Genomic DNA, 17,376 nt, shown 5'->3' with positions numbered 1-17,376 from the left:
TTATCTGTTGATGATTCTGCTCAGGCAGATAACAAACTAAATGAGTATTTTGCATCTACATTCACACATGAGGAGTTATTCAGGGAGGAGAATGCCAGAGGTGAATTAAACTCTAGCAGTGAGCTAGATGATTTTGTAACAACTGAGAGCAATGTGGAGGAGAAATTGTTGAAGATAAACGTAAAAAAGGCACCCGGGGTGGATGGGATTTATCCAGTTATATTAAAAGAGGCAGCAAAGGAAGTAAGCAAACCCTTATCCATAATTATGAGAGTTTCCTTGGGCTCAGGGGAGGTACCCATGGACTGGAGATGTGCAAATGTGACCCAAATTCACAAAAGAGGATCAAAGTAATTACAGATCTGTTAGTTTAACTTCTGTTCCAGGGAAATTAATGGAGGCACTGGTTAAAGAAGCACTGCAGGATCATCTAGACAAGACTTCAGTTATAGCTCGGACACAGCATGGTTTTGTTAAGGGGAAGTCCTGCCTGACCAATTTGATTGGATACTATGATATGGTCACAAAGGAACTGGATGCAGGGAATATCTTTGATATCATATATTTGGATCTTAGAAAGGCTTTTGATACTGCTGCACAAATTGGAGCAGTGTGGCATTGGAGGCAAATTTCTGCTATGGATAAAGGGATGGTTGAGTGAGAGAAGACAGAGTGGTAATCAATGGACACTGCTCTTCATCGACTAATGTTATTAGCGGAATCCCTCAGGGTTCAGTGTTGGGTCCATTGTTGTTTTCTGTATTTATTAATGATACTGATGATGGTATATCAGGCTTAGTGTCCAAGTTTGCAGACAATACGAAAGTTGGCAGGGTTGTTAATGACACTAAGTACAGTACGCTTCTGCAACAGGATCTTGAAAAGTTGAGCAGATGGGCTGAGAGGTGGCAACCGAAGTTTAACATTGACAAATGTAAAGAACTGCATCTGGGAAGCAGTAACCCCAGAGTAATGTATCAACTGTGTGGTATTACATTGACAGTGGTAGAGAATGAAAAGGACCTGGGGATAATTGTGCAGGCAGATATGAAGTTTTCTGAGCAGTGCAGATGGTCTGCGAGAGTAGCTCATGGTTTCTTGTCAATGATATACAGGAATATTTCTAGCAGGGATAAGGAGGTGATTATCCCTTTGTATAAGGCAATGGTCAGGCCACACCTTGAGTACTGTATACAGGTCTGGAGGCCTCATTTTAAGAAGGATGTAGTGCTGTTGGAGCAAGTGCAGAGAATGGCAACAAGATTAGTGAATGGAACAAAGGGTTGAGGTGTATAAAGCCCTGAATGGTTTGAGCATGCTCAATGCTGATGGGATACTTACTCTTGCTTAGAATAATTGCCTGAGAGGGCATAAATTCAAATTGAGGAAAGGCTGTTGTCGGATAGATGTGCGGAAGTTTGCCTTTAGCCACCCTGTGGTTGATTGCTGGAAGAAACCTACATCTGTCGTTGTAGTTGATAGCTTAAGTAGATTCAAGGCAGAAGTAGACAAACATCTGGAGTGAGTGGTTGGGTGAAATTAGAAGATTTGTTTTTTGTTTTTTTTTGTTTTTTTGTCTGATGCTATATAAGCTTGCTCTCTTGCATCATGTGCCTTTACTAATGCTAATATTAGCATGGGCACATGAATGATTGCCTACCCCATAGGCCTATATACAAGAATTTCTGATGGATAATATGCTTGGCACAGTGGTTGTAGTCTGCAATTAATTAAGAGATTGTGAGCCATCTACCATCTTGGACTGCCTGAGTCAATCAATAGTGGTCTCCCCAACCCGGAAAGTTAGGTGGTTATGTGTCCCTCTTTAGGCCACTACCACCACACCTTCACTATAGCAGCTCTTGAACAGTACAATGGCTGTTGTTTCTCAAACCCTGGACCCTGCCTTCCTAGCACCAGAAATCATTCTCTGTTCAAACTCCATCAGGTCCTTCCCTTTCCCCATTGCAAGGGCATCATACTGACGGACTCCCTGTGCTGGCTGGTGACATCATTCCTATGTGCTGTGGGCTGCATCCAAGCATGGAAACAGGGGTGATCATAATGTTTTGGCTCAGGAGTATGATTGTACTAAAATGAGTTGTACAGGTGGATTCTTTTTTTAAAAAGTGAAAAGGTTTAGCTACATTTGCATCATTCCCTAGCAAGTGTTGGGATTCATTTCATACTTTTATGGATTTTAAAGCTACATTTCTGATAGAATGATAACAAATACATTTTAATAGGATATTTTTTTACTGTAATTGGTGAGTGACAAAATGAACAGACAGGTGGATATTCTCCCGTAAGTAGGAAGAGATGTGTTGAAAGGGTAAGTCCAATATGTGCACAAGCAAGGACGACCTTTTCACGTCAGTTCCTTCAGAAGCTGGAGTTCCATACATGTGGTCTATGCTTTATTTGTAGCAGCTTATTTGTTTGGGTCTACCACAATAGAGCCCACTGATTAATACACTCCTGCTGTATTACAGATTTAAAATCAATGAAGGGGATCTGAAAGGGAGTTGTAGTGTTAGCCAGTTGCTTTGATGAGTGGACTGCCTGTTCATTTCTAGGTATTACAGTGTGTTCTGGGATTTAGCAGAAATGAAGTATCTGTTTATTTTCATAAAGTGAGCCAACTGAGATTTTATTTCAAGATCGGATAAGATGGTGGAGATTTATTTTCTACAGCAGTTACCTCATTTAAAGAGTCAGTATATATTGCTAATACTGCCTAATGCTATGGTGCTGGTGGGAAGAACCACAGAAACACCTATAGATGTCTCAATTTTTGAGTTGTCAGTATACTTCACAACTCAAATCTGAGTAAAATCTGGGTTTGCCAATGAATGTCCTTCATTCAATTGTCAGATATTTAGTTTGCAAGGGAGTGTTTCCTCCACTAACAGAAGCAATTATCACAAAAAAAAAAGGTATGTCTTCCATGGAGCTTCTACATCTTCTGTGTTATGAAATGTTATAGAGGCAAATATTCCAACTTGGCATTAGCTCTTGTAATTTTGACTCCTGCAGGTCTGATTTTATTAGGCTTGTTTTTGTTGTTAATGATCCACTGTGGATCAAAAAGACATGGCCAGATGGGATGGAAAGGAAGGCATCAGATTTTAGCTGCATATTTAAATAGATATTTTTTTCCCCAAAATATAATGGAGGTTTATTTTCCTGTATACTGTTATTCTATACCCTATACTGTTGCACTGTTATTCTATAGTTTATACCAGGGGTGGCCAACAAGTTGATCGCAATCTACCAGTCGATCACGGCTATAATTTCGGTTGATCACCATGAATTTTGAACATATATAAAAAATAGATTAGTCAAAATCTAAATGTTATTATTATTATGTGCCCCACTGCATACGCTTATTACAAATCCATTGAACCACGTGATTACTCTTGTCGCCGCACAGCAGCTAGGCTTGTCTAGTGCAGAGTACTACTCTTTGGTCTAGTGAAAATTCACGCACTTATGTTGTGGAGAGCATAGTGTATATGTCAAATTCTTATTTAGCTTACTTAATATTAATAACTGGACAGTACTTATATGTTAATTTTATATCCCTTGATTTAAAATGAATACTACGAAAAAGAGTAAAACGTATCATTTTCATCAAGAGTGAGAACTAGAATACTTTTTTGTAATGATAAAAGAAAAATGTTGATGTTTGATTTGCAATGCTTCTGTGGCTATACTCAAAAAAGGAAATTTAGAAAGGCACTTCAATGCATCCATGTTGGGCCACCTTACCGCTTTCAATACTTATTAACGATATTAATATCATTATGGTAAATATCAATCCATATTGATATTTACCATAATGATAATCACTGTTAGTCGGATTTTCTGACTAACAGTGACCTTGGAAAAAATAAATTAAAAGAACTTAAATCCAGATTATTCGCACAACAAAATTTCTTTATGACACTTAATTTACAATCTAAAGCAGTAACTGTAGCATCGTTTAAAGTGAGTCATCTTTTTGCAAAAAAATGCAAACCATTTTTTGACGGTCCATTCATCAAAGATGCATTTTTAGAAATAACAGATTCTCTTTTTGAAATTTTAAGAACAAAAATTAAATTAAAAGTGCTCTTCAAAATCTGCAATTATCTCAAAATACAGTGATGCGAAGCATCGAAAAATGAGTAAAAATGTAAGCGAACAATTGCGTGCTCATATTGCTAGTGGTGTGTCCTTTTCTTTACAACTGGATGAATCTATAGACGTCAGTGATACAGCTCGACTGCTCATTTTTATTCGTATGGTTTTCAATGATTCTGCCACTAGAGAAGACTGCTGGGTATGGTTTCGTTATAAGAAAGAACTAGAGGTCTTGATATATTTAACGCAGTCAAAAATTTTATTGAAAAAATTAAATTACCACTATTTAAGCTCCTATCAATAACAACAGATGGAACCAAAGCAATGACAGGACATCTTAGCAGATTCATCGCATTGTGCCTAAAGGATGGAGAATTCCCAGATTTTTTGAGTTACCACTGTATCATCCACAAAGGATCTGCCAAACCGCATTGGACCAGCGTGGCAGATTATGGTCCATTTCCCTCAACATGAATTGTTAAGGAGGCTTCCATTCTGCAGTGGGTTGATAATGGCTGCAGTTTATTACCATCCACCAACAAGTGTTGGCCAGCAAAAGATTAAATACTAAGTGTTATGGACATAGCTTTCAAAATCGTGAATTCCAACAGAGGACTTATTTAAAGGAGACTTTTCAAAAATACAACTCAATGAAAATGAACCAGATCTGATATTACACACAGATGTGAGGTGGCTGAGTCGGAGTAAGTTTCTAGAGAGATTTTGAAATTTGCTGAATGGAAATTAGCATTAGTAGAGACATATGATGCAAGAAAGCAAGCTTATGCAGCATCAGCCAAAAAAAAAAAAAAAAAACCCCACTTCCACTTCACCCCTTCGTTTCGTTCGAAATACCTGTCCAGCTGAGCCTTAAATATATTTAGGCTATCAACTTCCATTACAAAGGATGCAAGTCTGTTCCACCAACCAACTACCCGCTGGCTAAAGGCAAGTTTCCGCACGTCTATCCTACATCTGTATTTCCTCAATTTGAATTTATGCCCTCTCAGGTGATTATTCGGAGCAAGAGGTAAGATCCCATCAGCATTCAGCATGCTCAAACCATTCAAGGCTTTATACACCTCTATCAGATCACCTTGCTGGTGCCTAGTCTCCAGACACTGTAATTTGCAAAACTTAAGCCTTTCTTCGTAAGAGTACCCCTTTGTTCCATTCACTAATCCTGTTGCCCTTCTCTGTACTCGTTCCAGCAGTTCTACATCCTTCTTGAAATGAGGCCTCCAGAACTGTATACAGTACTCAAGGTGTGGCCTGACCATTGCCTTATACAAGGGAATAATCACCTCCTTATCCTTGCTAGAAAAATTCCTGTATATCATTGACAAGAAACCATGAGCTATTCTTGTCCCGTCTGCACTGCTCAGAGAACTTCATATCTGCCTGCACAATTACCCCCAGGTCCTTTTCATTCTCTACCACTGTCAGTGTAGTACCACAGAGTTGATACGTTGCGGTGGGATTGCTGTTTCCCATAAGTAGTACTTTACATTTGTCAATGTTAAACTTCATTTGCCACCTTTCAGCCCATCTGCTCAACTTTTCTAGATCCTGTTGCAGCAGCATACTGTCATTAGTGTACTAAACAACCCTGCCAACCTTTGTATCTTCTGCAAACTTGGACATTAAGCTTGATATACCATCATCAATATCATGGGTGCCTTCGTAGCCAGATAGGGAGAAGTAGGAGTGCGAAGCACACGCTTCTTGATTAGACCGGGGTTTGAGCTCGTGAGCCACCAAATACGGAGGATGCGGAAAGGTCAGGGAACGAGCACCGCATATCCCCAGAGCAATATGGCCTTAGTTGCTAATGCTCCTATAAACCAAATAACAAACAACATCAATATCATTTATAAATACAGAAACCAACAATGGACCCAACACTGAACCCTAAGGGACTCCATTAATAACATTAGTCCACGATGAGCAGTGTCCATTGATTACCACTCTCTGTCTTCTCCCACTCAACCAGGCGCCTCTGTAGCCAGGTGGGTACAGAGCTACGCTCTGCAGGCTTGTGCTACGCTCTGTAGCCAGTGCGTAGCACAAGCTTCTTGATTAGACTGGGGGTTCGAGCCCGTCACCACCAAATATGGAGCATGCGGAAAGGTCAGGGAATGACCACGGCACCGGAGCAATATGGCCTTAGTTGCTAATGCTCCTAAAAAAAAACCAAAAAAAACCACTCAACCATCCCTTTATCCATAGGAGCAATTTGCCTCCAATGCCACACTGCTCCAATTTGTTCAGCAGTCTTCCATGTGCAACAGTATCAAAAGCCTTTCTAAGATCCAAATATATGATATCAAAGTTATTCCCTGCATCCAGTTCCTTTGTGATCACATCATAGTATCCAATAAAACTGGTCAGGCAAGACTTTCCCTTAACAAAACCATGCTGTGTCCGAGCTATAACTGAAGACTTGTCCAGATGATCATGCAATGCTTCTTTAACCAGTGCCTCCATTAATTTTCCTGGAACAGAAGTTAAACTAACAGGTTTGATCCTCTTTTGTGAATTGGGGTCACATTTGCACATCTCCAGTCCATAGGTACCTCCCCTGAGTCCAAAGAAGCTCTCATAATTATGGCTAACGGTCTGCTTACTTCCTTTGCTGCCTCCTTTAATATAACTGGATAGATCCCATCCACCTCGGGTGCCTTTTTTATGTTTATCTTCAACAATTTCTCCTCCACTTTCCTCTCAGTTATTACAAAATAATCTAACTCACTGCCAGAGTCTAACTCACGTCTGGCATTCTCCTCCCTCAATAACTCCTCATTTGTGAATGTAGATGCAAAATACTCATTTAGTTTGTTAGCCACCTGAGCAGCATCATCAACAGTTGAACCATCAATATCTAGTGGACCAATCTGATTCATCCCTTTCCTTCTAGAGTTTACATAGGTAAAGAACTCTTTGTTGTTTTTCTTTGCATCCTTTTGCCAAAGATTTCTCATAATCTGCCTTTGCTTGCCTAATCTCCTTTGTGATTTGGTTACAGACCAGCTTATATCTATCATAGGCTTCCATGTCACCCATTAATTTATATGTATCCCATGCATTTTTCTTCCCTGCCTTATGTCTCATTAGTTCATCTGACATCCATTTAGGCTTAAACTTTGAACAATATTTCTTAGTTGGTATGTAACGCCTAGTAGCTTCCAAGATAAATTCTTTGAATGCTTCCCATTTTGAATTTGCTGTTGGTAACATCATCAGTTGGTCCCACCGTATAGAATTTAAATAATGTCGCACCTTTATGAAAGCAAAAACCCTTCCCTTTACCTCTGATGGTAGTTACCTCTTTGAATAAATCCCACTTCAGCACGCTGTGATCACTGCCACCTAGTGGTTCCTTTATCTGCAGATTCTTTATGCATGAAGAATCACTACTGTTAATCAGATTAAGAGTATTACTCCCTCTAGTTGCCTCCCAAACATGCTGATGTAGAAAACAATCATCCAATAAATCCACAAAAGCCTTGCTAGTGTGTGAGTGACCAACCCACAAATTCCAGTCAATATCTGGGAAATTAAAATCCCCATTATAAGACTCTGATTTACTGGTGCACTCTATTTCCCTGTACAGTTTCTTATTATACTCATCAGAGTCATTAGCCCTATAACACACTCATACTCTCAATTTTGATCTCCCAATGCTTATGTCACACCAAACTGACTTGACACTGCACTGTCCATCGATGTCGACTGGCTTCACTTCCTTGGATTTTATGTGTTTCTTAACTAATAGCATAACCCCTCCTCCCTTCCTATCCTGTCTATCCTTCCTGTACACATTGTACTCTCGAAATTCCAGTTCTGCATTCCTTATATCTGTGTGACACCACGTCTCTGATATCCCAAAATATCTGCCTTTGATGTTTTGAGCAATACCTCAAATTCATCAAATTTATTTACTGAACTCCTAGCATTGGTGTATACCGAAGTATACATGCACCTGTTCCTATTCTTAGCTACCCTAACACAACCCATGTGTTTACTTGTACCACAATGACTGCCAGCAGTTTCTGAAATACCCTGCATCTTGTTTTCCAGGCTGCTGCTCATTCCAATAAAAGCAGTGCAAGAATCACTTTCACCTCTGCCAGTGGCTACTGTTAATCTATTAGTCTTTGTATTCCCCAAGCTAGCAGTTTTCCGACCCACCTAACACTGCCTCGATAGCATCAGAAAATATTCTTGCACCCTTTCTATTTAAGTGTATCCAATCCCTGTAGAAGCAGTCTCTCCTGTTAACAAGTACAGTCCAGGCTGAAAAAAATTCTACCCCTTGAGCCTTGCACAACCTTTCCAGGGCTGAATTCTTGTAATGTCGCGAAAAAATAACACTCTGAAATCCTCAGCACTCAAAACATTCTTAAATGATGGTCATAAATTAAAAGACTGCAATTTATAGCTAAAAACAAAACTTACTTGTGGGCTGAGCCGTAAATCAGTAAATTCAAAATTTTATCAAAAGTTTATTCCATAAACTAACCTCAACACAAACAAAAAACAAATAAAACTACATACCAAACTATAAACAAAAGACAACCATTGCTGCTAAAAGCCCACAGTTCAATCAGTTGTCAATTTAATGTGCATTTACTTTTATAGCACTTATTTCCTGGCCACTACTTCAATGCTGTTTGAATGTTTTTATGTGTAACAGCACATCACTTGTAGTGCCATTTGATGCTTATATTGATCAGATGCAGTGAATGCATTAAGGATGATTTCATACTTTTCAGAATAAATTCAACACTTTTTTCTTTTCTTTTTTTTGCATCATTGCAGGTATCATTCCACCAGCAAATGTAACACCTGCCATTCCTGGTATTAGGGTGAGGTATGACAATGGTTGTAGTTGTCAGTATCTGATGTGTGATGCACTTGGTGACATCAATGGATTGATGTTGGATACTTTGGTCATTGAGTGATACACAGGAGGAATATTTTGCACAGCTTACTTTTAAAAATTTGCATTCTTGTGTTGTTTTAGTCTGCAATGCACTTGTTTGTTTTGAATTTACAAGGTAGTAGTAGTAGTAGCGGCATGTGATGCAAGAAAGCAAGTGTATGAGCTTATGCAGCATCAGCCAAAAAAAAAGAAAGGAAAAAAAAAGTGGTATTGGAAAGTGGTCGCTATTAAATAAGTTTTCTAATACCAACCACTCAATGCTTGAAAACAGTGAGGGAGAAAAGGCAGAAAAATCAATTTCTGAGGTTGATTTTGTGGAGGAATTCATATAAGTATGAGAGCAAATGTTTAGTAATGAAAGGGTATGCTTGTCAAAGAGAAGTTCAACTAGTTGTCCACATTTATCTGTCTGGAGTGATCCCCATAGTGCACGATGCCCTGAAACACCTCAAAAAGAAGAAGGAGATCAGTAACTGTGAACAAGTTCTTTGGGATCATTTATAGTGCACAAGTGATTTGCTGAGAAATATACAGAAACCAGGGTGAAGACAATTACTAGTGACACATATGTGGCAACTGCCTCCAAGGAAATTTGTAGTGAAATAGGTTTAGAAGGAATGCTGGAGTCTAGTACTACGGCTACACCACCATGTGCTGCATTTCTGTCTCATCTATAAATTTTATAGTTTACAACAGAGAGGGATGCTTGTTATGTTAAGTCTGTTTCTTGAAGAGAGACAGAGAGAGAGAGAGAGAGAGAGGAATCACCAAGAAACAGGAGAATGATGATATCCAGCTCAGGACCCTGGGTGTACCAAGCTCATACTCACCAGATGTGAGCCCCTGGGGGTTAACTTTTATGGAATTTGGGATATATGGTCATGTGATAGTTCAGACAGCTGGCTTGAACAGAGTTTAGTAGGTTTGGTGTACTAAAAGTAAAAATGACATTACAGGTGGGAATTAATTTGCCTTCTTTTTAATCTGAGAATTAATCTGGCTGTATAACTTTTTTGGTTCTGTAATTCCTGGACAATTTCCTCTTCTGTCATCAGGTCCCATTTAGATATGAACCATTTTGATGCATTTAACACAAAAGAGGGAGTAACTTTGACAAGTATTCCAGCAAAGGTGATAAATTTAAGTGGCAATTCAGAGTGTAACTTTGGGTAATAGTTTCCATGAGAAGATTCCCTGATTGCAGTCTTTTAACCATTTTAGGTGGACTGGAAGCATTCTCCTGGCATTTATGGATCACAAAGCAGGAAAGTTTATCCATAAACTGACTCAACAGAGAATGGAATGATGAGAATACCTTTTGATATGTTTCCATTTCAGTTCTTTTGGAGTGAGATATGTCATGTTGGGCATCAGAGTAGGCTCAAGTGGTGGAAAGCTGTTACTGTCCATGTGTGTACTCCTTTCAGCCCTTGGCAGATTAGCTTTTCTGGTAAGGTTTCTGGCCCTGCCCAAGCAAAGATTAATAAGAATTAGCACTTAAACTATGAAAAATATAAGAAAGGTAATAATCCTTCCTTGCTTTTTTTCAAATACTTTTTTGAAAGAGAAGCTAGTATTAAATAAAGAGTTTTATTAAAATTATAAACTTAAAAGAACTGGTGATCACTTTAGAGAAATCTCACTTCAAATACAGAGAAATAGCTCAGTCACAAATTGCTTAGCACCAAGGAGATACCGAGTGAATGAGATGTGTTTAGTATGGTAAGAGGAGATGCACAATGATTGTGAACACAGAAACCTGAAGGAAATGTAGAATACTACTTGACCAGCTTGATCTTCTGATGAAGTTGTAGCAGAGAAACTGTGATATGAAAGAGATGGAAGTACAGACAGATACACTGTGATGAATGACTCTAGAAGAACAAGACTGTATGATTGCTATAAATACAGGAGAATGTTATAGCCCTGTACTTTTAAAATCAACTTTGAAAAGTAACAGTCTACCATTTTTACTACAAGCAGTGGTGTTGTTTTTATTAGATCTATGAACAGTTTTTACATCAATTAGTTTGACTCTGGTGAACTTCTTTTTTTTTTTTTTTCATTCCATTATTAGGTAAACTATATTAAAAGATAAAAAAAAAAAATAATAGCAGCTGCAAAATTTTTTGCAGCAGTGGAAGTCGGAATTTTTATAAGAGAATATGATCATGTTAGCAGGATTGAAATTTTTAAAAATTTTTTTAAAATAGATAAAGAAACTTAAACAGATAAAACAGTCCAATTTTTTCAACATATATTCAAATTATAAAATAATTGAGACCAATTTTTTAATATATCTTCCAATTATAAAATAAGTATAGCTTCAATACATGTACAGTATTATTATATATGCAACTAACAGCATAAATGAAATACAGTCAGTTCTGCTATAACACGGTACATGTGTTCCTAAAAATCTCCGCATTATGGTATTTTGCACATTAAAAACAACAGGGCTTACGGGAAAAATAGAGATAGGGGCAGAGCACTCAAAAAAATGTTCAGTCTGGTAGGAAAAATAGTAAAAAAAGTTAGCAATCCAATAAAATTGCTAACACAAATTTAAACATCTTAAATTTCTAATAAATAAATAAATATTACAGTAAATACAGCACTGTAAAATTACATACTAATTGATATTTCTGTTCACTGACATAATATATACTTTTTTTTGTATTGTAAAATTTAAAAGAGTAAACAAGATAAATCAATAATGACAAATACAGCATGCACAAATTGCACAAGTGAGATTCGGAGTTAAAAGTAGGAAGCTTAAAAAATAAGAATGAAGAGAAGATTCCGAAAATTTACTTAAGTTTTTTGTAAAATAATAAGAGAAGTTTACCTCAATATATTACGTAGAACACTTCCGTATGACATGCTCCAGAAATTAAAACGAAAAAAATCTAAAAACTTACATTAGAGTAACAAATAGTTTAAAAAATAATTAAAAATCAATTTAAAACAATAAAACTCAATTTAACACAATTAAAAATCAATTTAATGCAATTAAAAATAAGAAAATTAATTAAAAGAATTTAACGAAAAAATTGCAAAACGATTTTCCTCAGGTTCCTGAAGCTGACAACGCTTTTTGACCGTATGTCATGATCACAGGAATGAAAATTTCAAAAGGTCGAAAAAGCGTTGTCAGCTTCAGGAAGGAAAATTGTTTTGCAATTTTTTTCGTTAAATTCTTTTAATTAATTTTCTTATTTTTAATTGTGTTAAATTGAGTTTTATTGTGTTAAATTGATTTTTAATTATTTTTTAAACTATTTTTTAAACTATTTGTTACTCTAATGTAAGTTTTTCGATTTTTTCATTTTAATTTCTGGAGAGTATCATATGGAAGTTTCTACGTACTATATTGAGGTAAACTTCTCTTATAATTTTACAAATATAGATACCAACGTAGAACGTATTGAGCATTACAGCTCTGGTTCACACTATTTAAGTTTTTTGTATGATTTCAATGAAGAGAAAACACATTTCACCATAATAATGTAAAAACCCACAGAATTCCAGCTATCGGTATTATCGAAAATGCAATAAGATCCAGTTTACCATCCATTTATAATTAGATTGCACTAACAGGAACACCCAATAAACCAGAAACTGCAAATTGCATTTATTGTTTTATGGTAGTTACCTCCAGAAATGTGCAGCGCTCACACTATCCCACCTCACGAAATTTTTGTTCGAACAGAAAAATGTGAGCTTCAAAAATGTGAGTCGGCCTACAATATCACCTGTTATCTTGTGAATACAGCAAATGATAACAGTGTGTCTCTGACCAGTACAACTATGGTAATTGGGAAATATGGCAAATCTCACATATTTGACATTTTTTAAGCTTTGTAAACTTGTATGTATTGCTGCACAGGTCACTACTTCCAGCTTGGTGCTGGGTTTTGCGTTCACCTGGTGTTATTCGCAGACAAAATCGCACATGAGCCAACGCAAAAATCGCATTATACTTGCATTGTTCCCTAATATACCAGTCGTGTTGAAGCGAATTCGCATTGCAAAAATGCACGTTATAGCAGAACTGACTGTATACACATATTAAGTAAAAAAATAAATAAAATAGTACCACTACAAGAAAAACTAATTTGATTATAGGAAATAATATTTCATTGTATTAAATATTACTATCTAGAAGGCTATTTTTTATCCAAACCATGCAACATAATTTGGTATCTGAAAGAATGGCAACAAACTTTTTTTTTTAAACAACTTCCACATAACCAAATATATATTAACTTTCATGGCAATTAACAAATGGATCAATGATATACATTTTATTAAAATTCACAAAGTATAAACAAAATTTCACATGATAAAGCAGAAGTGTCAGTTGTAAGGCACTTACAGGGCCTAGCCTCTGAAGCAATACATCACGAATGTCCAGCCAGCCTTTGAAGGAAAGTACCTCAAAGAGTGCCAGCATTGCATTCCCTATATTATCAAAGTTGAATCTGCGAGGATTGGCCCTGAGAAGCGAGGAGAATAGAAGATTAGTTTTTGTATATCTAGGGTTAAAAAGGAAAACATTAGAAGACTGGTGCCAATTAGTATAAAGAAAGAAACCAAATAAAAGAAGATTTGCTGGTATATCACTTCTTTCAACTTTATATATATATATATATATATCGATGCCAAGTATTTCCATTCTTAAAAGAGTAATTTAGCTATTAACAGTTATGTTACATGATTTTCAAAAATAACTCGATTTTAAATAATTAGAAGCCCATTAATGAATCCCCAACAATCTTAAGAAAAAAGTTACTCCAGAACCATTTTAAAAAATTACTACTGGAAAATGATATTAATATTAATAACTTATTCAAGTTCGGATTTGGTAAATATCAAATACTAGAAAGATCAAAATCATCAAATGAAAAAAGAAAATAGCAAAATATTATAAAATCTGCTTAAAAACTGAAAGTGCCAGCAATTCTCCCTTAAGATGTATTATATAGCTATATACTAGTCAGAGAAAAAAATGTCAGTAAGCTAAATGGAGAGAATTAGTTTAATCAATATGGGTCCACTTCAGTTCAGTGTAAGACAATTTGTTGTACAACAGTTTAGTGCATGCCAATTTGCTATATTTGACAATTTGATGCATGACCATTTTAATTATGACCATTAAAAATTACCACTGGAAAATGGCATTGATAACTTATTCAAGTTCTTATTCGCTGTATGTGACAATTTGGTAAAAGACAACTGGTACCTATGATAATTTAGTGAACATGATAATTTGGTGAATTCTGTGCAAGAATGCAAGTGTATGACAAAACACTGAAAGCGCAAACTTTTAACATGTCGTGCTGTAAATAATTAATTTAGTGATCATGGCATGGTATGACATGGTATGGTTTGTATTTTTGATAGTGCACATTAACCACCTCCATTTTTCAGGCATGTTATGTAAAATATTAGCATTAGTAGAGGAATATGATGCAAGAAAGCAAGCTTATACAGCATCAGCAAAAAAAAAAAAAAAAAAAAAAAACCCTTCCCATTTCACCCATCCGTTCGCTCCAAATGTTTGTCTAGTTCTGCCTTGAATTTAAGCTGTTTAAGCTGTCAACTTCTACAACGACAGATGGAAGTTTGTTCCAGAAATCAACCCCATGCTGGCTAAAGGCAAACTTCAGCACATCTATTCTATAACTGTTTCCTCAATTTGAATTTATACCCCCTCGGGTGATTAATCTGGGCAAAAGGAAGAATCCCATCAGCATTGAACTTGCTCAAACCATTCAAGGCCTTTTAGACCTCAATCAGATCACCTCGCAGGTGCCTAGTCTCCAGACACTGTAATTTGCAAATCTTAAGCCTTTCTTCATATGAGCAATCCTTTGTTCCATTCACTAATCTTGTTGCCCTTCTCTGTACTCGTTCCAGCAGCCCAACATCCTTCTTAAAACGAGACCTCCAGACCTGTATATAGTACTCAAGGTGTGGCCTGACCATTGCCTTATACAAGGGAACAATCACCTCCTTAGCCCTGCTAGAAAAATTCTTGTATATCATTGGCAAAACACCATGAGCTATTCTTGCAGACTGTCTGCACTGCTCAGAAAACTTCATATCTGACTGCATAATTATCCCCAGGTCATTTTCATTCTCTACTACCTTAAGTCTTCGCCATGCCTACCTGTCTGTCCACATGTAACAACTCAACTCTTAGTGGATGAATTTTCTTTAAATTTTATATTTGACTTTTTTAGAAAGATTTGTCAAGCCCTCTCAAATTTTATTAAAATCAGACTTGTAAATCTGAGGACCCCAAAACCACTGTATACCCGGGCCATAGGATACACCATCGTATAATACTAGAATAGCAGCATGGATTGGATGAGTATGAGATTATTATCTTCAGCATAACTGTTTGTCCACATTGTAAAGCTCTTAACAATATGGACAGAAAGTAATGCTGAATATAATAGGCTCATACCCATTTTCCAACCTGCCTATGAGCAGAATTCAGAATCAAGTTGAATACCTTTACACAAAATAAACTGATTAAAAAAATATATTATTTTCTTTTTTCTAATTTTTCTAAATTTCTGCATTCCTCCTGTCTAAGTGACTATAATTTCTTTTAATTTCCAAACCTTTTACTTCATTGATTTTTTTAATTTCTGGTCTGTATGTGATATACCAAATTGTCATACAACTGTTACAACTGAACTGTTACAGCCACCATCTTTCACTAAACTGTCATATACAGTCATATACAAACTTATACTCAACTGATGTGATCCCAACCAATATATATATTTGTTTTTTTAGCAAAAATAAATTAAAAAATCTGCAAAATGTTAGGTTGTAGAGTATTCAAACTTAGTTTAGCCAGGTGCATTTGAGCAGATCAAAAAAGCTCGAATGAACTCAAACATTCACTCACTTTCCCAACTTGATCAATAATGATGTCACGAATGTCAGCATAGCCTTCAAGAGAGAGTGTTTCAAATAATGCCAACATTGCATTACCAACGTTGTCAAAGTTGAAGTTACGGGGATTGGCCCTGTGACAATAAAAATTAGCAATATATCCTCATCATTTCTCTTTTAAAGATGAATGAAAGAATGATTTAGTACTTCCCATTTCTACAATGTTTGAGCATATAAGTAGTATTAATCGATTTTAAAAAATAGTAACAGAAAAATAAAAATATAAAAAATAATTCAACTTTCATTGAAGTTACTTTGAACTTAAACCTCCAACTACTATAAAAGTTAGAGGCTTAAGTTCAAAGATTGCCAGTACATATATTTTAATAATTACTTAGATGACATTTGGTACTATATTCTATAATTAAAATAATATCCAAAATAAGAGTTTTTTATGTAAGTTATATTTTTAAGGAGATTAAAGAAATTTTATTTCAGAAAAGTGTTGTTTCAGTTATAAAATTTTTTTTCAAATTTTCTTTTTTTGTTTATGAAAACAAGATTTTCTTCACTATAAGAGAATTTACTGTTGCCTTACTATTGTTTATTTCCAGTGGTGGTCTCAGGTAGGAGCTAAGAGCTATAGCCCCTGCATTATGATCAAAATAATGTGGATTTTTTTTTTTACTGTTATATAACAATTGAAGCTTAGTGATTCTCTGAACAATTCTTTAGTCCCCCCAAGAAAATTCTGGGACTGCCACTGCCTATTTCATTGACATTTTTAGAAAGGTTTATGGATGCTACCTCAAATTTGGGAGCGGTACTGTATGGTATGGTGATTACACAGGATTGATGGCTGCTTAGAAGAAAAATAACACAGACCCTGTCTTGCAATAGGTTGTTGACCTTTTTTTTTTTTGTAATGAAAAATAAGCATACAGACAGTGCTCAATGCATAGAAAGAAATGCAAAAATAGATGCTGTTTCACAGTAACGTTGACTACTGCTTACAAGTTGCTTATTTGCATCTTTTGTCAGAATACAATCTTCCTCTGAGTTATGCTGGTGCCTCCGTAGCCAGGTGGGCAGGAGTGGCAGTGCATAGCACACGCTTCTTGATTAGACTGGGGTTCGAGCCCGTGACCACCAAATACGGAGGATGCAGAAAGGTCAAGGAATGACCACCGCATATCCCCGGAGCAATATGGCCTTAGTTGCTAATGCTCCTAAAAACCAAATAACTAACAACAATAACAACAACAACAGTTATGCTGATCATAGGTGTATTGCTCAAAAATATATTTCCCAACAGTGAAATAGCATTAAAAAAAACAAAAGAAAACACAGTTAGTAGTAATGGCAAATGATGCAAGAAAGCTAGCGTATAT

At 36.2% G+C, this 17,376-nt stretch overlaps 1 protein-coding gene across 1 annotated transcript in view; it reads right to left on the bottom strand.

The window, feature by feature from the left end:
• Positions 1–17,376, bottom strand: part of na (sodium leak channel non-selective protein na) — a 605,671-nt gene that overhangs the window by 221,321 nt on the left and 366,974 nt on the right. Inside the window, exon 26 of the mRNA XM_090376183.1 lies at positions 13,449–13,569. Within this exon, the coding sequence (XP_090232309.1) occupies positions 13,449–13,569 (121 nt within the window). The remainder of the gene's footprint in view (positions 1–13,448; positions 13,570–17,376) is intronic.

Source organism: Mastigoproctus giganteus, chromosome 6, assembly GCF_048544385.1.
Source record: "Mastigoproctus giganteus isolate SK-2022 chromosome 6, ASM4854438v1, whole genome shotgun sequence".
Taxonomy (NCBI): Eukaryota; Metazoa; Arthropoda; class Arachnida; order Uropygi; family Thelyphonidae; genus Mastigoproctus; species Mastigoproctus giganteus.
The sequence above is the reverse complement of the archived record's forward strand: the minus strand, read 5'-3'. Positions and strand labels throughout refer to the sequence as shown.